Source organism: Salvia miltiorrhiza, chromosome 2, assembly GCF_028751815.1.
Source record: "Salvia miltiorrhiza cultivar Shanhuang (shh) chromosome 2, IMPLAD_Smil_shh, whole genome shotgun sequence".
Classification (NCBI taxonomy): Eukaryota; Viridiplantae; Streptophyta; class Magnoliopsida; order Lamiales; family Lamiaceae; genus Salvia; species Salvia miltiorrhiza.
Genome location: NC_080388.1, coordinates 19,772,388 through 19,797,686, shown reverse-complemented (window position 1 = coordinate 19,797,686; position 25,299 = coordinate 19,772,388). Strand labels below are relative to the sequence as shown.

Here is a 25,299-nt window from a genome sequence, read left to right as displayed (position 1 = left end):
ACTAGAAAAGAACTCTAACACTTGAGTTCGAACAGTTCTAGTCTATTACAGTTAAAGCCTATGGATTTTGGTATCATCAAAACAAGGATTATGATATTCCATTAAGTTCCCAACAGATCTTCTCCCAACAAATGATTGTTTTAAATTTAATTACTTTGTTTTTTTATTTCTTTATATGTATTGTATTATTGCTTCGACATTGGGGGGCCGGGTAGACCTAGTATAGGCTTAGTAAATTAGGACCACTATGGTCATTATAGCTGCTGGTAGAGTAGAGCACTTGGTAGTTAGGATAGTGGGGTTATGCTGTCGAAATTTCGTTTGATTCAAGTAATTTATGATCTTTTATTTATTTTTTCAATTAGAATTTGCAAGAATGAGTGATAATCACATGTGGATGTACGCGAGATACAATGATCGTTCTGCATTTGAAACGGGGCTTGAGAGTTTCCTTGATTATGAGATAAATCAAACGGCGTATACAGATGGAGTAGGTAACATTAGATGCCTGTGTAAAAAGTGTAACAATGAAACCTTTTTATCTATACCTACAGTCAAAAAACATGTTACTAGGCGTGGATTTTTCCACAATTACACAACCTGGATTTATCACGGGGAAGCATCGATGTGTATGGCGACAGAACATGCTGGACCTAGTAATCACCAAGTAATGGATGAGGATGATGGGTCATACAATAACTACGAAAGGATGGGGCATGATCATGCTGGATCTAGTAATTACCAAGATGTTTCAAATTTGGAGGAGCCGCCCAATCCTGAGGCTCAACAGATTTATGACATGTTGAACGCGGCCGATAATCCATTGTACCCATCCTGTGACACTTACTCACAGTTATCCTGGATGACTCAATTTATAAGCATAAAGGCTGAAAGCCACATGTCAGAGAGAACTTACAATCAGTTGTCTTCGATGTTTCGAAATGCTTTACCGAAGGATAACAACTGTCTAGAAGACTTCTATAGTACGAAGAGAAATCTGTGCGGTTTGGGTTTGCCGGTAGAGAAGATCGATTGTTGTGTTAATAATTGCATGTTGTATTGGGGGGATGATAGTGATTTGCATAGATGTAACTTCTGTGGTGAGTCACGATATAAGGAGACACGACGTGCATCTGGACGATTGCGAAAGAAACCTGTTCCCGCTAAATAGATGCACTACTTTCCTTCGACGCCCCGACTGCAGAGGTTGTTTACATCTGCAGCAACAGCCAAGAATATGCGTTGGCATGCGACTTCAACAGACGATGGGGTTATGCGCCACCCGGCAGACTCTCCGGCTTGGAAACACTTGAATTCAGTTTATCCTGAATTCGCCCAGGAGACCAGAAATGTGAGATTAGGTCTATCTACAGATGGTTTTGCCCCCTTTGCACAATCAGGACGTCACTATTCATAATTTGCCGGTAACAATTTTCTTGTGTGGTTTAGCCATTATGTAAGATGCGACTTCCTTATGTTAAATATACATTTACTTAACTAAAATTTGCTTGCAAACTTAAATCAATGCGTGTAACAGGCGAGTCGTCCTTCTAACGACGATTTGAACCCGTATATTAAGTCGCTTGCAGTCGGGCCCTTAAATGAGATTGAAACGTACTCCGGGTATTTTGTGAATGGCTATAGATATCACACGACTGATCGTGATAGAGATAGTGCGACTGTGAATAGTGGCATTTGCATTAAAGGTTCGGTCTATGACAGAGATGTGCTAGACTTTTATGGGCGTGTGCAAGAGGTTTGCGTGCTAGAGTATCCAGGGTATCCAATTAAGAAGACAGTCTTATTCAAATGTGAATGGTTTGACTTGTCGGCTTAGGGAACTTCTATTGATGCAGACTTCAAGTTGGTTTCAGTGAACCATACAAGAAGATATAAGAAGTATGATCCCTTTGTTTTAGCGAGTCAGGCAGTTCAGGTGTTTTACTGCCCCTATCCCAGTACGAACCAATCAAAGAAAAACTGGTAGTCAACATGTAAGGTAAACGCAAGATCAAAGGTTCAGGTCTCTACTGCCGCATCTAATTCAACATTAGATCAACCGTTCCAAGAAAAGGTTGTTACTATTATGTCTACCCACACAACTGTAGACATTGACCAGCCACTTCTTGTTCATCCCCTCGGTGGAATCGTCGACATTGAAGATGACGATGAACCAGAAGACGATGATCAACCGTTGACATCTGATGACGATGATAGTGATGATGACAGTACTGATGGTTAGGGAACATATTGGTGATAGACATAATTGTATTTGTTTGGTTGTTTGTTTTGGCAATGTATATATGTTAATTTGTTTAGGAATATTTGACAATGTAGTTGTTTGTTTAGTTGATATATAGTTGAGTTATGCTGTCGAAATTTAGTTTGATTCAAGTAATTTATGATATTTTATGTGTGTCAATTCTTATCTAAATCAATTTGAAACAGGTAACATGTCTACTCGTAGAGGTTTATTTGCGTTTGGTCGATCTGGTCGGTCTGATCGGGATGAGCAGCCGACTGATGACACATCTGACGAGTCTGGTCAGTACATTTCTGCGACTCCTGAGACTCCCCAGGCCTCTAGTAGTTCACGGGCTAGAAGGCCTAGAGGCCCTACAACTGTCGACATCAAGGCCAACTCGACTAGGGAAGCTGGGAGGCTTGTGTTTCAGAGGATGCCTATTGGGTAAGTATTTTAATTTAAATCATTATTTTTCGTATAGCAAACAAATCCTTAAATTAGTTTTACACAGTACTTTGATGGAGCCAGTGGGTTTGGCCAAAGCCTGCACTAAAGCATTTAAGAGGGTGGATAACCCAGGCGGGTACACTTAGAGGTTGACTCCCCCGGATGTGAAGGATTCGTACTTTGACGAATTACGGGTATGATTGAATTTATAGTACATATAAATTTATCATTATCTATTGTAAAATGTTATATATTAAATTAACTATTTCTTTCAACAGAAAGAGTTTGCTTGGTCGCCTTGGGAAGAGCCTGAGGTAAGGGCGATGTGGGAGAACAAAGCCAGCAAGAGGTACAGTGACATGATGAGCGACTACAAGAGGAAGCTCAGGGCTAGTATCGATGCAGGTCTGCTGATGGATAGACCCCTCTGGATGTCTGCATTCTGGACAGGACTCCAGGCATACTAGAGCTAGGAGGCTGTTCAGGCCGTTTTCCAGCGAGCACGTGCAAACTAGATGTCTGAGCCCGATGGACCCGGTACAGGGATCGGCAGGCACGTGGGACGGTCTCAGTCCACTCGTATCCTGCAGCAGAGTCTGGTTAGTAATTATCAATTAAATTCATAAGTAATATATATAAATATAAATATATATATATATATATATATATATATATATATATAATATCGCAAATAATAACTTATTTATCTTATATGCATGCATGAACAGAGCTTGGAGACTGGACTCCCCCCGGCTGCACAGAACTATAACACCTTCCTCCGCCTCCACATGCGCGAGGATGGAACTTTTCTGTTAGCGAGGGATGAGAGACTAGATGTAAGCGTTTAAGTTTAATCAAATATTAGTAATACATAGTGAAATGTATTTATTTTCTAACAATTATGCATTGTTATGTCTGAATTAGGCGGAGATTCGTCGCATTGCTGTTGAGACTGAGCGAGAGGACCGGCTACCTGAGATCTACTTGGAGGTCATACAGCCCGACAGGTCCCGGCTCTATGGCACTGGAAGTGCCGGTCGGAGCCAGGTTAGTAGGGGGTCTACTCACAGCACAGACACTTCCGCGATGACTCAGCAGCTGTATGAGACATGGATCTCCACGCTGGAAGAGCGCCTCCAGGCCGAACAAGCAGCACGTGAGGCTAAACGAGCAGCACGTGAGGCCCTCGAGCAGCGTAAGACTCAATTCGAGGAGTTCATGAGGCGGTCGGGTCAGCTACCTTGAGCAGCACTTCATGTTTTGGAACTATTAATTTCATGTTTTCAAACAACATACACTTACTTCGTAACAAAGTAATAAATTCAATTTTAGGACGTATGGAAATAAATTCAAATTACTTATCTTATAACAAATTAAAATACTTATGGGGTATAAAAATAAGGACGTATGGAAATAAATTAAAAATACATTACAATTATCAAATTAAAATACTTATGGTGTATAAACTAGATTGATAATAATAATAATAATAATAATAATAATAATAATAAATTAATAAATAAATACTTTTGTGACATAAAAATAATGACAAAAACGAGCCCGATCCGTAATTAACAACATCTAATGGATACCATCTCGACATATTATAAGGTTATGAATATATGATATTATATATTGAAGTAGACTTTAAATGAATTAATAGGTACTATATATATCAATAATACAAGTGTTCTGTACTGGTGACCATTCGAAATGAACTTCAAAGTTAAGCGTGCTTCACTTAGAGCACAACTAAGATGGGTGACCGACTGGGAAGTTCGTCTAACTTATGCAATACGAAATTAAATAAATAAATAAATAAATAAATTTCAAAACAATACCGGCGGCACTCTGCCGCCGGTAATTACCGGCGGCGTGATTGCCGCCAGGTAACGGTCGCAGAGTTCGGCGGAAAACACCGCCGCCCTCCGGTGACGATTACCAGCGGCAACACGCCGTCGGTAATACTTCGGCATTTCTCCGCCGTTCACTGATGAATTATAACGGCGGCGTCGCCGCCGGCAATCACCGGCGGCGTCCATTGCCGCCGGTAATGGTGTTACCGACGAAAAATTTATCGGTGGCGTCACGCCGTCGATAATGCCGCCGGTAGTTCATTGTCCGGCGGCCGCCTCGAAATTACCGACGGCAAACGCCGTCGGTAATAAATTGTTTTTTTGTAGTGTAATAGGATTAAGATATATATAAATACGTAAACTCTTTTTGTAATTTTTTTATTTCTATTAATATTTATCTGAAATCTCAAGACTCATATCAAACTTTTAGTAAATGATTAGATATAACTATATTTTCAATAGCATTTTAATCATTTTGGTCAAATAGTTGTCTTATGTACGATGGATTTATAGTATATTTTCTCAAATCAAATAAATACTTTCAACCAATGAAATTAAAATCCAAGTGGACTCTTAGTTGATTTTTCCATTATAGATGTGGTGATTATGACGCAACTTCGAAAATTTACCTTTAACTTACATATAGATTACTATTTTTTATTATTCTGATTTTTGAATATGATTGTGTTGTATACCCCAGCTTTAAGCGTTTTTTAAAAAAATCCCACTATACCAAATTGAATGATAGAATGATAAGTCATCTTGTCAGATTTTTAAATGGAATGACATTGCTTCACTAGTGAGGCGGAAAAAAAATCACCTAAAATCCAACTAGTGTGAAATTTTTATGTAGCACTTTCAATAAAATAAATGAGTTAAGTATCACACCCCATAAAAATATAAGTTTAGTAGCACATTCCTTGTAAATTGTCAAATATATCCTTAATGGTCCCCACATCTTTGACTTATTTAAAACTTTCTTATTTTTTTTAAATAATAACAATTCAAACGTGCAAGTATAGAATCTTCCATCATTATCAACATATTCTTTTTGTCTTATTATTGTCTCTCTCTCTCTCCAAAATCCTGAATTTGATATCCACGGTTCCGCCTATTTAGGGTTTAGGGTTTCTTGCATGTACACGATTTGGAAGAGAATAAAGAAACATTGCATGAATTTGATTTTCAGCCTATTCAGCCGAAAAGTGGTCAAAACAAGAATCTTGTTTCAAATCATTCCCCCCCAAAAAAAAGAATCTTACATCTGATTTTTTGTATTTTTCTTGTCTCTCACTTATGCAAATATTGTGAAGACATGGTGATGAGCCCATGTTTGTGCTCGTTTTTCGTGTCTGTTTTAGGTCTAGATAGAGTCTTTTTCCTTTGTTTCGCTAGAGTCAGTCGCCTGGGAGGGCGTAGTTCCAGGGCAGGCCCGTTCTTTGGGCATAAGGTGCTTTTAAGGCATAATGCTGCTGCATTCCGCAAAAGAGGCATAAGTTTGAAGCAGAGGAGTTTGGGACACTCAAAAGCTTGTTTTGAAGACTAAAAGTCCGAGAAGCAGGATGTTGGGCAAACCAACCCTTTTGCCCATAAGTACCACACGGGATCCAATTGCATCGGAAGAGGGTTCTGGGCATAATGCGACTTCGGTTCGGGGAAGAAATATGAGCACAACTACAGAGCCAATTGGAGATTGAAGCAGCATGTTACAAAAGCTTAGATGAAGTTTGGAGTTACTCAAGGCAAAACCGACCATTTGCCCATAAGCACCGTATGGGACCCAGTTGCACCAAAAGAAGATCATGGGCAGAAGGTATAGACGGGGGCAGAGAAGAAGAGTGTAGGAGATGGAGTACATAAATTCAGTGTTGTGGGCAAAGGCACAATCTGATCAGAAGATGTGGATAAGGAAAGAAATCAAAAACCTTATCCCTTGAGGTTTGGATAAGAACAAATCAGCCTCCAGATCAGGATGCAATCTCTGGCAGAAGGAGCCCTAATTCCAGCCCACTCTTTTGGGGCTGGGTAGCCCTAACTTATGCCTATAAATACCACATAGCTGTGAACCATTCAGAGGTGGAGAGTAGAGAGGGAGGCACGAATTTTGAGAGACTATTGCTGTAGTTTTACTTTCCATAGTTAGGTAGGAGTAGTCGCCCCTTATGGACATAGCAGTTTAATTTTCTGTTCATGTTTTCTGCGGCACTTTTGGCCGTAATTACCCTTTTGCCTTAAGTAAGTTTCTATTTCAGTTTTTACTTTATGTTTTCCTTTATGTCTTTTGCCTTTGTTATTTATTTTATGTTTGGCTAAGTTTTATATTCTGATTTGGGCAAGATGATCTAAGCATGAACACTTAACTCGAGAGGTCTAATTTGGGCATAACAACTGTATGAGCATATTCCCGATACACTAGGTTTGATTCCAATAAGGTTGTAACAACTTGGTTAATTAATTGATCACTAGTTAACTAGGGAGTTTTGGCCACAAGTAAACTTTGGGCAAAAGGCGAGACGCCATCGACCTCCAAAATAGTACAACGAGTGTTGGAGCCGTGACTGCTGTGAAATATCGGTGTAAGAGTCAAGTGGGTCTATCTAAATCTTAAAGCATTCTGGGCAAAGCACAACTAGCGATAGGCCATCGCAGAGAGCGTGGATGTTGCCCGGGGTAGTTGATTTCCATTAACTGACCCTTCTAAGGGATCATAAACTGAAAGGATAGATTGGGCAAGGGGTTTTTTGCGTGCGTGACGAGTAACAATAGGGGCACAACAATTCTTATGCCTATAACCACTGGTATGCGAGTATAGTAATTTATCTTTGCACCAATGATCGAGTGTCTAGTTCATGTTTAGTGATTCAAACCCAAGTCAGAATTGTTTGTTATTTGATTTATCTACTTTTGCTATTTCAGTTTAGGTTGGAAACCCCGTTCTGCCCATAAGCACGTTGTGGTCAGAACACTGCAGAATACAAAACCCTTTTAGTGACACCCTTGCAAGAGGAGTTACTGCTCAGTTCCCTGTGGATTCGACTCTGGACTTACCACTAGCTAGTCTAGTTGTGGGCACAGGATATTTTATTTGCGCGAAGCTCAAACGACAGCTCCGACAAATTGGCGCCGTTGCCGGGGAACCGAGAGTGCTAGTAATTTCTTTTGCCTTTTGAGTTTGTTTGGCTTTTAGTTTGTTTTTGTTGCTTGGTTCAGGCAAGGGGTTTCTCTTGAGCCCTCACCCACGTTTGCCCAAAGCAAATTGTGTGGTGGGGGCTCCCAAAACTTCATCCAGGTCTGTTCAGTTTTAATTTTTTTATCTGTTTTGGTTGACCCCCTCTAAACACCCACTTTGCCCAAAGCAAAGTGTGTGTGTGTGGAAGGGTCAACCCAATTTTCGTTTGTTGTTGGTAATCCTCCTTCTAACACCCTTTGCCTAAGGCAAAGTGTGTGAGTGGGGAGGAATACCTGTTTTTTTATGTGTTTTGTTTGTGTTTCAGCATGGTTCTCCTGAAGGACGTGCGCATCGAGGGCAAGAGAGTTAGATTCACCACCTCTGTAGAGGTTACGCCCACAGCAATCTTTCAGCCCTCTGCCCACAGCAAGTAAGAACAAGGAAAAGTCAAAGAACCCTGCCCATCTGAGTGCAAGTAATGACGCCTGTATGGGCATAACAGAAGCCATGATGATGGAGACCAGAAAATCTCTCTTGCCTACTTTGCGAGCACTGGATTCAGGTGCCCACCTGAACTCTGTTCTGGGCATAACCCTCCCTAGGTCTTAGTTTTTTTTTTTTTTTCGACCCAAGGGAAAGTGTGTGTGTGGGGTGGGCCGTGTGTTGTTTTCTTTGCCTGTGGTTAGCCTTTCGATTTGCAATCAAATAAGCATGATTATGTTCTGAGTTTGTTGTGCAAGTAGTCTGAGATTCGAATTTCCAAGCATGCCGTATGTAGTTGAGAAAGATGGATAGGGCTGTGGGCATACCATGTGAGGTTTTGAGCTTTGATATATGCTGTCTTATGCCCTATAACAGTTTTTTCTTTCTTGTGTGAAAATTGACATCTTGACTAGGGTAATGCTAGAACTTGCCTTGATTCTTAATTGAACCCTGTGTACATAGTCAAGGTGTGTTAAATGATTTAGGCAATTCTTTCTTTAGCCCACAAAGCCAAACTGTTAGGTCCAGATGGTCTCGAATAGGTGTATGGGCGGGGGGGGGGGGAATACACCTATGGGCTATTTTTCAAATTCCTCAATCAGATGGATCTCAGTCAGAGATCAAAACGAAACTTTGCATACAAACAAAGACGCCTGTTTTACAGAAATCAGTTTTGACCAAACAGGGTTGACGACTGATACTGAAAGCTCTTCAGTAAAGAGTTATCAATTAAGTTGTTGGAACTTAACTGATGCACGTAAGGGCTTCAGTCGTGTTTACTAAGACAGAGATGATAACACTCTTACTGACAATCAAAAGATAGATCAGTCAGACTGATATCATACGCAGCGGAAATTAAACTTAGTTTCGCAATAGCCTCGGTGGAGCACGTTGTTGGTTGTTAGGTTACTCTTTGCAGTTAATCAGTGTTCAGTTTATCAATTGAAATAACACAAGTAAGAATGTAAAACTGAAAGCTGTAAACAACACATAGACTTTTACGTGGTTCGAAAAAACCCTTTCCTACATCCACGGTTGGTTGATCAGACCAACAATCCACTCCGCAAGTGCTTAACAGGTGCACTGCAAACCAAACCGTGTGCTTGCCGGGTGCACACAACCGTACCACTGAAGAAAACCCTTCTTCAGGACCCACGCTTCACTCGCGTCGGATTTCTCTGCTCAGCACAACCCGTGCTAAGACTTCTCACTCAGAGTCAGAGTACCTTCCTGAACTCCGAATCACTCAAACACTCTTTTGGGAGAGAGGTTTGCACGAGTGCCAACTTCACTACAAAGAACAAGTTCTTTGAAGCAAGTTTGACCTTTGGCTTCTGGGTAAACAGAGGTTTGCCTAAGGTCTAAGAGAATGTGTGTAATCAGCAGTGACTGATTTTGGCTTTGGAATTCTCTTCTTCGATTCAAGCTTTGGGGAGATTGAGCTTTAGGCTGAGTAACAATTTCGGCAGAGCTTCAGCTTATGTCGTTGAATCGGTGAAGGCTGAAGTGATCCTCGAGCGCTATTTGTAGGAGAACTCTTGAATAGATCCGTTGGCGTAGAACGTCATCAAGATTTCTTTCGTTGGAGAGAAATTCGAATTTGGGCTGAGGCTTCAATCTTCGAGGTTCCTTGTCTGGGTGGAAACGACTCTCTTTGATGGACAGGAGATGTGACGTCTCTGAAAAGTAACCACCAGATAGGAATGACCTCTGCAGAGATAAAGATATCATGAGATCTCTGCATTTAATGCGACTGTACTTTGTGAGTATGTGGCTTCCTCTGAACGTTGGAAGATCAGTCCTAAGAGGAATGTTCAATTGATACTTGACTTTAGTATCAGTCCATTGCGCGCATTAAGTAATTAGTCTTCAACTGATTCTTGAACTGATACTTCAGTTGGTATCTGCAGTCTTCAGTCTTCAGTCCTTCGTTCTTCAGTCTTCAGTCTTCGACACCGCAAGCTAAACTAGAACCGAACTCTAACACTTGAGTTCAAAGTAATTCTAGTCTATTACAATTAAGTCCTATGAATTTTGGTATCATCAAAACAAGGGTTAGGATATTCCACAAGGTTCCCAACAATTTTCCCCTTTTTGATGATGCCAAAACCACACAGCAGTTCTAGACAACAAAAAGACTGAACTCACAGTATAAGTTCTAAATCTGGGGTGAAAACAGTTCCCCCTTAACAATAGAACCTAAAACTTGTACTTGGAGTTAAGAACGAAACAATTTTAAAAACAGAACAAGGAGAAGACAGAAAAACATAATCAGAGCCTGGACAAAGAGTCATTGTCTTCAGATTGAGATCAAAAAGAAGTTCTTTTCATTAACAAAAGACTGATAAGCCATCAGTCTAGGTACAGAGCAAGACTTACATTGGAGTAAAAAAGAAAAACAAAAACATAATGGGAAACCCATGGACTCCAGCAGTCTGCTTGGCTGCGCCTTGAACTTCTTGATCTTCATCTTCTGCCTTCGTGTCTTCATGTTCCTAAGCTTGTTCCACTCTCACTTGTTTTCCGTTGATTTGAGGTCTTTACCTCTTGGCTAATCTTCCTCATGATCATCGGATGAAATCGGATGATCATGTTGCTTGACCAACTTAAGTTCGTTTCAGATGGTTTATCTTCTTTCCCCCTTTTTGGCAACATCAAAAAGAAGGACGAACCTAAGAAGGAAGCAAAGAGCATGCGAAGGTAAGTTTGTATGAGGAAGATATTGGGGTTATTGGGGATGCAGAAGGCGAAGGCTTAGAAGGAGGTTAGGAAGAAGAGTGAGATGATGTGGGAGACAAGACGTTTCCACTGTTGACGTAGCGCCGGTTGACAACGAGCTCCTGCTCATTGTTGTTGCTCCGCATCGAAGCTTCACAAAAGGCGAGAGGCCTTTCGGAGAAGACGATGAAGTCAGTCCTATTTCAGACAGGTACTTCAAGCCGATGCATCGGGCATGAGGATAGAAGACACTCGCTTCGCTGGATACAAGTGAGGGTAGAGCAAATTTTGACGTCGGAGAGACGTTGAGATCCAGTGGAAGGGTCCGGTGAAGACCAAGTATGTGAGCGTCATGCTTCCACTCCATGACTTTGCAGTCATAGATATCTCCTTTAGTCGGAACAATTTTTCTTTGCAACTTTTGGAAAGATTCAAAGTTTTTCTCACAGTGAAGGCTGTGGAGAGTTGTTAGTTGATGCAGAAAAATAGTGAAGACAACATGGTATAAATAGACAAGATGTGTACCACGTAAGATGTAACACACCATACTTTTCCTAATGTTGAGAGATAGTGTCTTAACACTATTGAGAGTACTGAGATATCGAAATACGAGACTATATTTTTATGAGCGGATAAGACAGATTGTCTTTAAATAGAGTTATGAGGGAATAAACCAATAATAGAGTTAGAGTGAAGAGATTTGAGAAATGAGTTGAGATAGAGATGCTGATTGAATTGAGCTGAGATTTTATTTTATTTTCCAACTATCGGGAATAGAGTTACCGGATACCGAATTAGCAGAGTTTGACTGTCTTATTAAGAAAATAGGAATAATGAGTTGGAAATAGAGTCGAGAAAGAAAGAGTGAGGAACCTTGATAAAAAGAGTCGGTCGGAGAGACGTCTAGTTTGTTTGTGTTTGCTGACTGCTTTGATGTGATGTTATGTGAATTTACGTGACTATTTGACTATGTGATTTTTGTTATATGGGTCTTTATGAGGAAGCTATTATGATTTTATTTGAGGACTTTAGCACTTGGAATTTTGATTAAGTTTCCAAAGCAAGTGCGGTTTATTTTTACCGAGAAATCGAATGATGCCGGTTTATGGAAATTTTTCCTAGCATAATATTTTTAATTTTTTTTTCTACGAATAGGAATATTATAATTGAGTGAGTGCACTAATATTAGTGCTATAATTATTTTATTTGGACACATGAATAATTATGCTATGGTATTTTATTAATGAGTAACATTTCCATGATTATTGTGGTTATTACTTAATCACCCTTCTCACACTATTATTTTAATTTCCCAAGCATGTGCCTAAATACTACAAATTGCCAAGTGTAGAGATTATTGAGAGAGTGTAGAGATTAGAGAGAGAGAACAAGGCATTAATTGCCAATATTTGCTAAGATTTGCAAATCTTTCACAAGATCATCTAAATCTTCTAAAATCTTGCAAATCAATTCATATCTTTCAAGCAACTCTCTCTCTCCTTCATCCTCACCAATCGGCCACCTCTCTCTCTCCCTCATCTCTCACTTTCCACCATTAACAACCATAGATGAGACCTCCGAAGCTTCCAAAAATCATACCGAACACATCAATCCACCCTTAAATCTTCCATAAACACATCCTAGCTACTTGAATTCAAGAGGACCCTTGAAGATTGGCTTCAAAGCTAGAGAGAGAAAGTTTGATTTTTGGTGTAAAGTTTGGGTAAGTGGTGTTTAAATCCATAGATATGGCTTGAATGATGTTGTATGTGGTATTCTTGAAAGATTGAAGCAGGAAAATCACCCCCTTTCATTTTTCTAAATTTTCGAAAATTGGGTCTTCAACCCTTCAAAAATTTTTCTTTTTCTTTTCTTGATTTGGGGTGAAAAATGAGATTTATGTGATGATTGATGATGATTGATGTGTGTTGTGAAGTATATGCCTTGAGATGTGAAAGTTCGATGGAGTTTAGTTTACCCAAAATTGGGAATTTTTGAGTTGATGATTAAAATGATGAATTGTCACAGCCCGCCCTAACTAGGGATAGTTAGGCCGAGTGATCCACGACTAGGGATGGGGTTAAAGAAGAAGGGGAAGAAAAGGGGCGTTATTTATAGCCGTAAAACTTACTCATCTTAATAAAACTCGTCATTTTTATTCATTAATACTCAATTGAAAACAGTCTATGAAAGACAGCATAAAACTTAATTAATATCATTAATCAAGTTATACATCATATGAAACCATTCTCTTAAGACTCAAAGTATGACATAACATACTATAACATCAACAACATCTTGCAGCGGAAAGTAGCTAGACATATGTATGAAGACATATTCTAGACAGGTTAACTATTTATTAACAACCCTGGAGACTCCGCTCATTGCAGCACCATCATCACATCAGCTCAACCTGCACATTTAGAAAACATATGCAGGGCTGAGTACAAAAGCACTCAGTGGGCACGTATGCCTAGGTATAAAAATACATGCTTCAAAACTATAAATTGTCATGCCATCATAATCAGTACAGCAAGGGAGTTTTTCGCTAAAAAGGCCCAAGCTTACTAAGTTCATTTGTGATTCTTAAAGTTCGTCTGATCAGACTAAGTTCTTTTGTAATCTATCATATCTGAAACTGTGTGCCGGAGAGGTGGCCACCTCTCACGGTCACTTGACCGGCCAACCCGCTAGATGACTCACGGTCACTGGTGTACACTAGTCCTGGCAGGATAGCTATCAACTGCTCAGGACCCGAATTCGATTGCATCATTGGCAAAGCCAAAGCAGATAGATATCATACTAAAATTTAGACATTTTATGGCAAGACAATACTTGAAATAACTTTAACTCAAAGATTTTGTCATGAAATAACTTGCTCAAAGGTAGCATTAAACTCGTTTGATAGATATATAAAACTGAAATTAACAGTTAAATCATCTCATGCATTCATTCGTATAAGAGGCCTACGACACGCAGGGGATCTCTATATACGTATAGTAAAAGTAATGCCCACCTCGTTGTGTCTCTGTATCAATGAGTAACGTCACTCTCTCCCTCAAGTCGTTACTTCCCAAAAGGACCTTCATCGTTATGAAGAATTGGTGAGAAGTTATAAAAGAAACCTCGATTAATAATCTAATTTCTTTTATGAAACATTAGTATCTCTAATGTTCATCTCTCTTGATTGTTAATCAATATAACAATTATTATCTCTCGTCATTACTCATTAATTATAACATCCTTATGTTATAATTAGCAGCGCTTCAATTAAAAGAAATATTTAACACATCGAAAAGTCCACTTTCTTAGCAGATCTATTCGCTCTCATCTCGTCTAATTAACCAATTAGAAAGTTAAACTTTCCATTAGGCATGTATTTGAGTCACGGGTCAACAAGAATTGACTATGCTCAAATCCTAATTTCACTAAAAATTTCGGCATGACCTATTCATATATAATGTCAGCCACGAGATTTCAACGCGTGAATCTCACTACGTGAACTCGTCTCTCGACTCAAAACTTAACATCTTGACATCTTTTCAACGCAAACCAAACAATTCAAAATCATCAAAACTCTTTATCAGTAAACTATCATTTATACTCGACACCAATTGTTCGAGTGTCAGATACCAACATTTATGTGCGTTAATCATAACTCTCACACTCACTCCATTTAGACACATAATCGATATCAAACTCAAACACTACAACAAAATTCACCTATTAGGACTTTCATGAGAGTCCTATTATATGGTATAATAGGACTTTCACTACTATAGGACTTTCCTTAGGAGAGTCCTATTTGCGCTAGTCACTATAAGTGTAATAGGACACTCATTGTAATAGGATGCTCAAGAAAGTCCTATTAGAGTATGCTTGAAAACCCATTTTTGTGACACTTAGGAGTGTCCTAATAATTAGTGTCCTATTACAATATATATTGTATTGTTCTAAAATTTATAGTTTGACCTAGATTCGTGTAACATTCTAAAATTACAAATTGCTACTAATAATACATATATAAGACAAAGATTAATTGTAACCATAGAAATATTGCTAAATTCATTTATATTTTCCAACTGAACTCGTTGCAAAACAACAAACTTTAAGAACTTATGAAATACATCTGCTCCACCACTCGTGTATGTCCCCAAAGCTATAACTATGTTAAAACTTAATAAAACTCACAAGATTTTTGAGGAAATAACCATAACTAAGTTTTTTTCATTGATTTTGTCGTGGCAAAGACCAAAAAAGAGAGCGGAAAAAGAGAACAACAGCCAGCACGATCAATCTTCTTCATTAATCATCATCGTCGTCGGTAACCTAAAATGAAAAAAACTCAATTTAGTGGCTTCATCTGCGGAGTTGGTCTGGTGGGTGGCGAGAAACTCAGTTATATCGCTTGCAAAACTCAAAGCAAAATCTCAATTTCATTGATGTGTCAGTTGATGAAGTAAGTTCCCTAACATAAGAAAATTGAGAGGATGCTAAGCGATCAGAATCCTACGTTTCATGAATTCTTCATATACTGACACAAATGATGAGATCAAAAAGGAACGCTACTATGCAAATGGATGAACAATTTCAATACCTCTTGAGATGGTGAGAGGTTATGCCCCACCAGCCATATCAATATCTGCAATTCCATCAACCCCCTTGAATGCAATACGTAGTTTCCTCATAGAAGATTGCTTCTCCCATACCTGCCATGCCATTAACATTATAATATCCCTGGATACTCCATTCATAAGATCGAATAGAGGGACATCTAGGTTAGATCGAGTGTCCTTTTCTAATTCAGGAGACGCTTGCGTGTATAACCTTTTCCCCCTGTATGAGACGCTCCATCTAGTCAGGAGCAGACGAGGGTGATCTTCTAGTTGATAGATGAACTGTTGCAGATTCAAATATCATTTAAAATTACTGACACAAAAACTATCAGGGCCATAGGAGTCTTGAAAGAAGAAAATGTGATGAAGCACCTTTTTTGAAGTAACAGACTTCTCCAACTCGACTAGAACACCAGGACCACAGACGAGGCAAACTATGTAACTTTAATATGAAGACCTTCAACTCCATTATACCTGTGAAAAGAATTGCAGTTACATTATTAAATAGTGAGTCAAAAGGGTGTATTATTAGTAAAACATAGAAGGAATCAGAAATATCAGTGAGACCGTTTCAACTAAATAGAAGCAGTAAATTGTAGAAACAACAACATAAACTAAAAAAATTCTTGAATTCAAGAGAACAAGATCCCACATCAAGACTTTTATTATAAGCCAGCCCCTTTTTCACAACAGGACTAATCCTTCAATGTAACTTATCTCAGTCTGAAAAAATGGCTGAATCTTGCAAACCTCAGAGTTAATCCAGACTAAAATTTAAGTTTTAGTTGGTACTTTACCAGCCTAGTATTAAACTATTAATATTACCATCATTCCTCCCAGAAGTGATTGCACAATGAATACAAAAACTCAATTACTCAATCATCTAAATCAATTTTCAGCAGACATAATATGAAATGAAATGAGAGGCATATCACATGAGGCACAAAGGCAGTGAGGCATAAGATTGAACTGCTTCCTGAGGTCACTGATGTGAGAAACTTGAAGCCCGACCACAACAAGGAGGTAACTCCTTATTCCCATCAAATAGATTATACAATTTGCATTCCTCTCTACCCTGATAAATCATTTGTAACAAGTTAATTTACAACATATAACATGAATTCCATGTGCATCTCTAACTATCTCTTGTAAATGAACATGACAATGATCACAATAACTAACCTGACAATCTTCTCTTGTTGGTAACTCATAATCCAGCTCGCATGAGAATTGTAGAATATAGAATTCTGATTAGGTTGTAGAAAAATACGCTCCTGCTAGCTCCACACTTGTCTAGCAAATCCAAGCCTGGATAAACATGCCCAACAACTCCCTATCAGAAAATTCGATGAAATTGACAAAACTAAATGAATTAAACACAGAATACTGAAACATAAACATCCTTCATCATCAATCAACTCTTTTTTATGATAGGACAAAACAAGCATCAACCCCATAAGCAAAGAAGAAAAAGTACAAGAAAGCCAAATGTAAGAATGTTTCGCAGAAGCAAAAACAGCAGAAGTAAGCAGATAATAGTCAAACAAAAAGCTGAAAATCCACTACACCAGAACTCACCAGTTAAGAAAGCACACACATGAAGTCATGAGTCGTTATAAGTTATAAAGACTTCGTATACCACTGCCTGCTCTTTTTGTGTGAGTGTGTGTGAGAGAGTGTGAGAGAAGAGGAAGGGGAGAAGAAACATCAATATTGGAGAAAATTAAACCACCAACATAAAAATGGAGTAAAAAATTTAAGAAGAAATTTAGTCGAACATACAGAGGATAACACCAGAGTAACCGATAAACAATTAGAGATGAGAAGTTACCATGGTTGAGGAAGTGGCGAGCTGAGCGGGGGAGCAAGTTCAGAACGCCAAAATCGTCGACATTGCGACGGAGATCTTTCACAAAGGAGATAAACCTAGTTCCACATATAAGAATTATATATATATCAAAGTAAGATCGACAAAAATTCTTCATTTTTGAAGGAAAACTCGCAATAGAGCACTAAGAAATAAAACGCAGAAAAGTAAACACGAAGATGAAGAGAAGCATAACTAAACCATTTAAAGTGAAAATCGACAATGCAAAATCACAGCTTCTCATAGGCAGTAGCGCCAAATCGCGGAGGTTTGGATTGGAGAGCAAATTCTCTTCGAAGATGGAAGATTTCTGGATGTGGATTTGAGAATTTTGCTGCATAAGGGTTTTTCTTTTGGAACAACTCTGTTTGCTCTTTTCATTTTGCTTTTTTTTTTTTCTAGTTCCAATTTATGAATTAAAGGAATTTAATTTTTATTAAAAAAAGAATTCAAAAGATTTATAGACCACAAATATGGATTCGTATTCTTTGAAAGTTAAATAGTGTAGTCTAAGCATTGTATAGTAGTAGTGAGTAGATTGGATAAGACATTTTAAAACAAAAGTCCCATTAAATATATAATAGGACTCTCATCATGAAAGAGTCCTCATATAAGCATCCCCAAAGGATGATTTTGTTGTAGTGAAATAATAAATTATATCTTAACAATTTATCATGCTCATAGTTCTCGATTAAATCTCGGACTTTGTAATTAAATACTAAATTCCAACTTTAATTAATTAACATGCTTCTCTAATTTATTTATCTCATTTAAACTAATAAATCTAATCCATGCTAATTTCTCATACTTAGCCATTTTATATGCATTTCTCATACAATTCAAAAAGCTCAATAACTTACTAATCATGCTCATCTCATAAATACTCAAATAATTCATATAGTCTTACTAACATAGCATTAACTCATATGCACTGCTAGTTCACTTACATGACTTCACATACTCCACATATCTCAACTTAATAAATCATCGAATAATTAGAAAATTTGAATTTAATGGAAATAAATTCCAAAAATTTAAATACAAATATTTTTAATTATTCTAAACACATTGGCATGCTCAAAATAACTCAATTAAAATCGAGCATCGCTCGTCTCTGGCCTTATGACTCACGGCCTTCATCAAATTTGAACCTTGGTGTTCAAATTAATCTAAGTAAATTATACGTGCAATATTTAATAAATATAAACACATATATAAACTCAAATCATTCAAATAAAAATCAAATATTCACATCCGGGCATCAAACCATTCGGTCCTCATGCTTCTCGTTTCTAACATTTCTCAAAAATTCCCAAATTAATCTAGCATGCTCATGTGATATCGTAGAACACATATACGCAATAATATTCATTATGCAACGTCCCAAACTTCACGAATTTAAATAATCATACTCTAAAAACTTATACAATTTTCGTGCTTGGAAAAATACGAATTTAATATATATCGATTCTAGCATACCCCTAAGCACAAATATCAAGTCAAAACGATCAAACAAAAATCGAAAGACAAGCTAATATGTGAAAAACGGGGCTGCCCTCATGGGTTTCACAGCTACGGTTCGTTCCGTTCTTACTCCCTTCATTAAACATGCTCAACATCTACCCAAGAACAACATACTAAAATTTCACGACGATTCGACGTCGTTTCAAAATAAAGTCGAGAATCAACGTTTTTCGACGTCGACGAAAATCGAAAAGAAAACCATCAAAACGTAGGTAGAGATCTTACCTACTTAGATACGTGATCGAAAAGATGATCGGCGCTCGTCTCGGTGCTCAAATCGGAAGTCAAAAGCTCCGTCCAAGCTTAAATGGAAAATGGTGTGTGTAGTGTGTGTTTTAGGTGCCAGTGTGTGTGTTGCGTGTGATTAGTGAGTGAGTGCAGTGTTTGGCTGATCTCAGTCAACACTTGGTGAGGGAAAAGGGGTTTGGGCGGTTGGGGGGTGGTTAGGGGTAGGGTAGGTTTAAATATTATAGGATATTTAATCCTTTAGTCGTTAAATATCTCGTTTCGTCTCGTTTTAACGACTAACTACCCATACGCTTCGTTACTCGCCCTCTCAACTCCTACTCACTTTTATTATACTCGTAATTCTATATAAATATAGAAAACGCAAGCTCGTTCTCGAAATTCTGATAAACGAGCTCGGTTCGTTTATCGAGAAATCACAGTTTACTATTCACTCGTCATCCAAAAATAAAAACTTTCATTATTGGACTCGTATCGAAAAACTAAGAATATTTCTCGATGACATGCACGTAAGATTTTGAAAGTCGACAAAAAGACGAAATAGCAGTATTTTACTATTCATCGTCAAAAAGTCAAAATTTTCAAAAACGTTTTAACGGACTCAGATTTCACTTCCGAGTTCATCGTTCTCATTCAAATAATTATCTCGAATTATTCAAATACTCAAACTCAAATACGAATATAAAATCTCACATCATTCTTACATCATCGAAAGAACATCTCAATATCTTAAAAATAATAAGAAAACTTCATATAACTCCTCATCTGTTTACAAAGTAAATCAAACAAGGGATCTAAACCCTAATTACTCAAACTCAAGCAATTAAACACGTCATCAAAAGCACGGGTATTACATACCTTCCCCCTTAAAATAAATTTCGTCCCGAAATTTGTACCTCTTGTAAATGTTTCGGGTACTTCTCTCACATCTTATCCTCAAGCTCTCTTTCCACTTCTTTCTAAGTATCATATCTCCATTGGACCTTATCCAATGCAATCGACTTATTACTCGATTGCCGAATTTTATGATTTAGCATCATCTGAGGTCTCTCTTCATAACTCAAGTCTGGTTCTAAGATCATTTCTTCTTAGTAAACCACATGGTTTGGGTCGAAAATATGTATCCTCTCAATTGTGACACGTGAAACACGTTATGCACATTTCCAAAGCTAGGTGGCAAAGCCAACCTATACGCTATTGGACCTATCTTTTGCAATATCTCGTAAGGACTTATAACTCTGGGTCTAAGCTGTCCTTTAACTCCAAATCTATTCATCCCCTTTGAGGGTGAAACCTTCAAGAAAACTTTGTCTCTTATCTCGAAACTTTGTCTCACATCTTATAGGTAAACTCAATTAGTGGCAACACATTCTCCCGATTTACTCCTCTATCAAGGATAGTAGTTCCTATAATATCTTCTATCGCCTGCTATATATGCTAAAATTCATCCTTGTACCCAACTCTTTCTGTAACTCATCCAAAAACGTGATGTAATTTTTTTTTCTTTCTGAGGTGATCTACACCGGTACTCAATGCAATCTTATAATCTCACGAACGTACAATTGTGATAACTTATCTGGTCCATACGCGATTAGGATCGGTATGAAATGTGCAGATTTTGTTAGTCGATCTACAATCACCCAAATTGCTGTATTTCCTCTTTGACTTTTGGGTAAAGCTGTCACAAAATCCATCGCTATGTGATCCCATTTCCACTCGGGAATCTCCAACGGTTTTAACTTCCCATAGGGTCGTTGGTGTAATGCTTTCACTTGCTGACAAGCTAAGCATCGCTCTACAAACGAAGCTATGTCTCATTTCATTCCGTCCCACAAAAATCTATTTTTTTACAACCTGATACATCTTTGTGCCTCCTGGGTGGGCGGTGTAAGGCGTGTTATGAGTCTCACTCATGATCGTATTTTTTTTTTTTTTTTTTTTTGTAACTCTTGAGATCTCCTGCTCTTATCCTTTCTCGTAACTTGTTCATTGTCTCATCTTTCCTTGTGCTTCAATCACCATTTTCCTCAAACTAGGAATCGTCGCAACAATACTTGCTATCGTCCCTGGTGGTTTTATCATCTCTATCCTCATCTTGTCAAAGGTCCTTTATAAGCTAATCCTCTCTCGTGAGAATACATCCTAACTTTGACGAGACCTTTCGGCTCAATGCATCGGCTACTACATTGGCCTTGCCAGGGTGATAGTTAATGTCGCAGTTAACATCCTTTACTAATTCGAGCCATCTCATTTGCCTCATGTTAATATCCTTATGCTTGAAAAAGTATTTCAAAGTTTTGTGATCCGTGAAAATCTCACATCTAACTCCGTAGAGATGATGTCTCCAAATTTTTTTTGGGCATGCACAACGGCTGCAAGCTCTAAATCATGCATTGGATAATTTATCTCGTGGGATCTAAGTTGTCGTGATGCATAGACTATAACTCTTCCTTCTTGCATCAAAACACATCCTAGCCCATTCTTTGACGCATCTGTGTAGATGGTATACTCTTTATCCATTTCCGGGACTAGCAGCACTGGTGCTGTAGTCAATTTCCTTTAAGCTCTTAAAAACTCTCTTTACACTCCTCTTTCCAATTGTACTTAACTTCTTTTCTCGGTCTTGCTATCATGGAAAATCCTTTAATAAACCTCTGATAGTATCCTGCTAAACCTAAAAAGTTGCGAATCTCGTTAGGCGTAGTTGGTGATCTCCACTCATGTACAACTTGTACCTTGACGGGGTCAACTTTAATTCTTTCGGATGATACAATATGTCCTAGAAAAGTTACTTCGTTCAACCAAAACTCGCACTTGGTGAATTTGGCAAAAAGCTTCTCAACTCTTAGCGTTTCCAACATCGTTCTCAAATGTTTTGGCGCTCCTGCTCATTCTTCGAATAGATGAGAATATCATCTATGAAAACTAGGATAAATTTATCCAGTTATTGATGGAACACTCGATTCATGTGATCTATGAAAACTACTGGTGCCTTCGTCAAACCGAATGGCATAACTATGAACTCATAGTGCTCATACCTCATTTGAAAAGCTGTCTTAGGTGTATCCTCCTGTCAAAATTTGAACTAGTGGTATTATGATCTCAAGTCAACTTTCATGAAAAACTCGCTCCTCGTAATTGATCAAACAAGTCATCTATCCTCGGCAAAGGATATTTGTTCTTGAGTGTCAATTTATTCAGCTCTCGATAATCTATGCACATTCTCAACGTGTCATCCTTCTTTTGACAAAAAGACTGGTGCTCCCCACGGGGATACACTACGTCTAATAAAACCTAACTCGAGCAATTCTTGTAGCTGAATCTTCAGCTCTTGTAGCTCCTTAGGCGCCATTCTATAGGGTGCCTTCGACACTAGTGCTGATCCAGGTTCTAGGTCGATAGTGAACTCCAACTATCTTGTTGGTGGCAATCCTGGTAAGACCTCGGGAAATACATCTCTATATTCCCTTACCACTACTACATCCTCAAAGTTTTTACTTGATTCTCCTTCATCATTCAAGTAAACTAGGTAAGCTTGTGCTCCTTTCTTCTTTACCAATTTCGACGCCTGAAGTGCCGAAATTATTGGAATTCTCTTCTTTCTATCAATGTCGTGAAAACATGTCTGTTCCTTCCCAGGTAGTTGGAAAGTTATCTGTCTCTTCTTACAATCAATCGGGGCAAAGTTCTCTGCTAACCAGTTCATCCTTAGAATAATGTCTACGTTCCACATAGGCATTAAGTGCAAGGTTCTTGTTTTCATCTTTAGTGATCCTAACTCAAACTCTAATTTAGAAATCATGTGAGAAACTGTAGTAGCTCTTCCTACAGGAGTGATTACTCTCAACTTGGGACTAGCTCGTTTTGGTTCGAGTTTGAAGGTAACATGCTTCAAACACTTAAAGAATGTGAGGCTCCTGTATTAAACAGGATTCTAACTGATGCATCCAATAACTTGCCCAATACTACCTTAAAGTCCTGCCTTAAACCGGCACATAAAACTCAGACATCTCATCATCAGTATCCATCTTCTGATGAGCAAATCGTGATAGCTCACAAAATTCTCGGTTATACTCTACAACCGATTTCTTTCCTTGCATCAAACTTCGATAGTCAGCCTCTTGCTGCTTACTGTACTCCTTGGTACATATTTCTCAAGAGTAGCCTTGAATTGTTCTCAGGTGTAGTTTACCAGTTGCTCGGGTGTTAAAGTCCTCTAACGTGCCTCTCACTAGTCTTATACATCAAAAGAATCTACTAGGATAACTCAAAAGTTGTAAGGGTTCAACCCTAGAATGACATCAAAACAAATTGTTCAAGAGACTCAAATGAATGACCAGATGGTAGAATGAAGTAACTACCAGGTCGAACAAAAATGACCTAGAGTAAGAACCCATCTGGCTTTTCAACCAAAAGTTGAAACACGTGGGTTTATAAACCCAAAACACGTCTACTGAGATTTGGATCATGCGGACTGGCCAGGTCCAACATAATCACTCCCCAGTCACACGGGATATACTATCCCGAACTTGGAAATTCTGTGTCTTCTAAACCCTCAACATACTATACATAACAAAACTTAAGTTCACACCAGCAAGCTAAAAGCTTAAACTCAGGGTCCTATGTTCTAGACTCTTGTTTCGAAAGTTCAATATTTTTCGACTCTCCTCTCATGTTGCGGTGGTGGTGGCGGAGTATTATCCCGCCTATCCTTCACATCACACTCTTGATGACATCTTTGAGGCATTTTTGAAATCACAAAAGGAAAACTCAACTCGACCAACGCTCTAAGCATCCTCAAAACTCAAGTTCAATTTACTAACTCAACTTTAAGGAAACCCTCACGGTCACCTTAACATTCATCTGTAAGGCAATAAGCACTCACGAAATGCTAACAAAAAGACCACTCTGGTCAACCTAATATATCCATCAGTAGAATGCCTCTTTTTAGAGGGCTTACATAAAGGGGTTATTTAAACCCTACAAAAACCATAGTATCTATCGTAATGTCCCTTCTAAATCGACACCATTAATAGTACTATGTCTCGGTCTGGACCTCCTACGGTAATTGCTACCAGTTAACTCATCTAGTTGCTACTTTAGCACACTAGGAACATCCATCTATTTAACATCAGTAGGGTACTAAATTCGCATGCTTATCTATCATCATGTCAAAATCTCAAGTACCAGTATCTCCTAAGTAAGTTATATACATCGCAATATAATTGCAACTAATCAAAAACGAGGGTGTACCGCGCATACTCTCAAGATCATCCTTAGCTCTAGCCTACATCGACTTCTCTTCTCATCCTCATCAACTCTAGCCCTCCTCGGCTACTTCTCATCCTCATTATCGTTTATCATTTTATCATCTTTGGTAACTGATACTCAAGGATCGACTCAATATCTACTACACTCTTCTAGAGTCCCTGGTAGAAAACAAGCATCCGGTCAGTAGATCCGCATAGAAAATCTGGGTATCTGTAACAAATCTCATCTCCTGTGGGTCCAATGCTCAAGACAACATGTCCCATCATATTGAGTGGCTTTCTTCCTTGCTCAATCCTACCACTCGATTGGTAGCACGGGGACTAGGTGCACGATGCCATCCAGTCTAGTAACAACCATAAGGCTTTCATCCTTTCATAGTCTATGAACATGTGTTTGAAAATCTGCTAGGGTATCTCTGTACCACATACTGTACGCCTCGTCCTCGTATCCGATCTTTCTTGAGTTCGATCTCACAACAGTCCACTTTCGTGCAGTGCCAACAGTCCTGGCCAACCTATAAGGAGAACTTAAAGGTGACTCTAGGAACTAACTCTACTTGGCTCCAGCAACAGAAATAAACAAAACATAACTTAGCAAAACTCCTATTAAGTAGTACTGTTATCTTAAAACTCAAGCTCAAAACATCTAAATTCTCATCTCGTCCCATCTTTACTCAGTAGGGAATCTCTCTAAAAAATGATATTAGATCCCTTAATCTAAATCATCGTGACTCAGTAAGACAACTCAACAATTCTCTCTCAAAGCCATCTCCAAAGACTATGGCTCATGATACCTCCTCAAGTACCATTAAGGTTGCGTGAGCAAAACTCGCGTCACAAAACAACTCAACATATCGT

At 38.5% G+C, this 25,299-nt stretch overlaps 1 protein-coding gene and 1 long non-coding RNA gene across 6 annotated transcripts; both read right to left on the bottom strand.

Moving 5' to 3' along the window:
* Positions 1-12,976: 12,976 nt before the first annotated feature.
* On the bottom strand, positions 12,977-19,289 carry LOC131011495 (uncharacterized). Its single transcript, XR_009096960.1, has 3 exons — positions 19,151-19,289; positions 13,935-14,001; positions 12,977-13,331 (listed from the first exon to the last, which is right to left on the bottom strand). It is a non-coding gene; the product is annotated as an uncharacterized LOC131011495 (long non-coding RNA).
* On the bottom strand, positions 14,954-17,754 carry LOC131011493 (uncharacterized). 5 transcript variants are annotated; one of them, XR_009096956.1, is made up of 6 exons: positions 17,366-17,580; positions 16,717-16,842; positions 16,470-16,609; positions 15,907-16,008; positions 15,516-15,816; positions 14,954-15,247 (listed from the first exon to the last, which is right to left on the bottom strand). XR_009096956.1 is itself a non-coding variant. In XM_057939281.1 (5 exons), the coding sequence occupies exons 2-5, from the start codon at positions 16,743-16,745 to the stop codon at positions 15,773-15,775; spliced, it is 315 nt and encodes a 104-aa protein (XP_057795264.1). In that variant the 5' UTR covers positions 16,746-16,842; positions 17,366-17,580; the 3' UTR covers positions 15,330-15,772. The 5 variants fall into 5 exon arrangements, 1 of the variants encoding a protein (XP_057795264.1); XR_009096959.1 differs by lacking the exon at positions 14,954-15,247 and adding exons at positions 17,113-17,184; positions 17,603-17,754 and having other exon boundaries at positions 15,330-15,816; positions 15,907-16,609; positions 17,366-17,460; XR_009096957.1 differs by lacking the exon at positions 14,954-15,247 and adding an exon at positions 15,330-15,386.
* Positions 19,290-25,299: the final 6,010 nt, after the last annotated feature.

Bases quoted from the DNA above. Each gene is read 5' to 3' on its own strand.
- LOC131011493 (XM_057939281.1), bottom strand. From the start codon at position 16,745: ATGAGTTACCAACAAGAGAAGATTGTCAG. The intron at 16,610-16,716 runs GTTAGTTATTGT...ATGATTTATCAG, and splicing joins CAACAAGAGAAGATTGTCAG to GGTAGAGAGGAATGCAAATT. The intron at 16,009-16,469 runs GTGATATGCCTC...TTCTTTTCACAG, and splicing joins TCACTGCCTTTGTGCCTCAT to GTATAATGGAGTTGAAGGTC.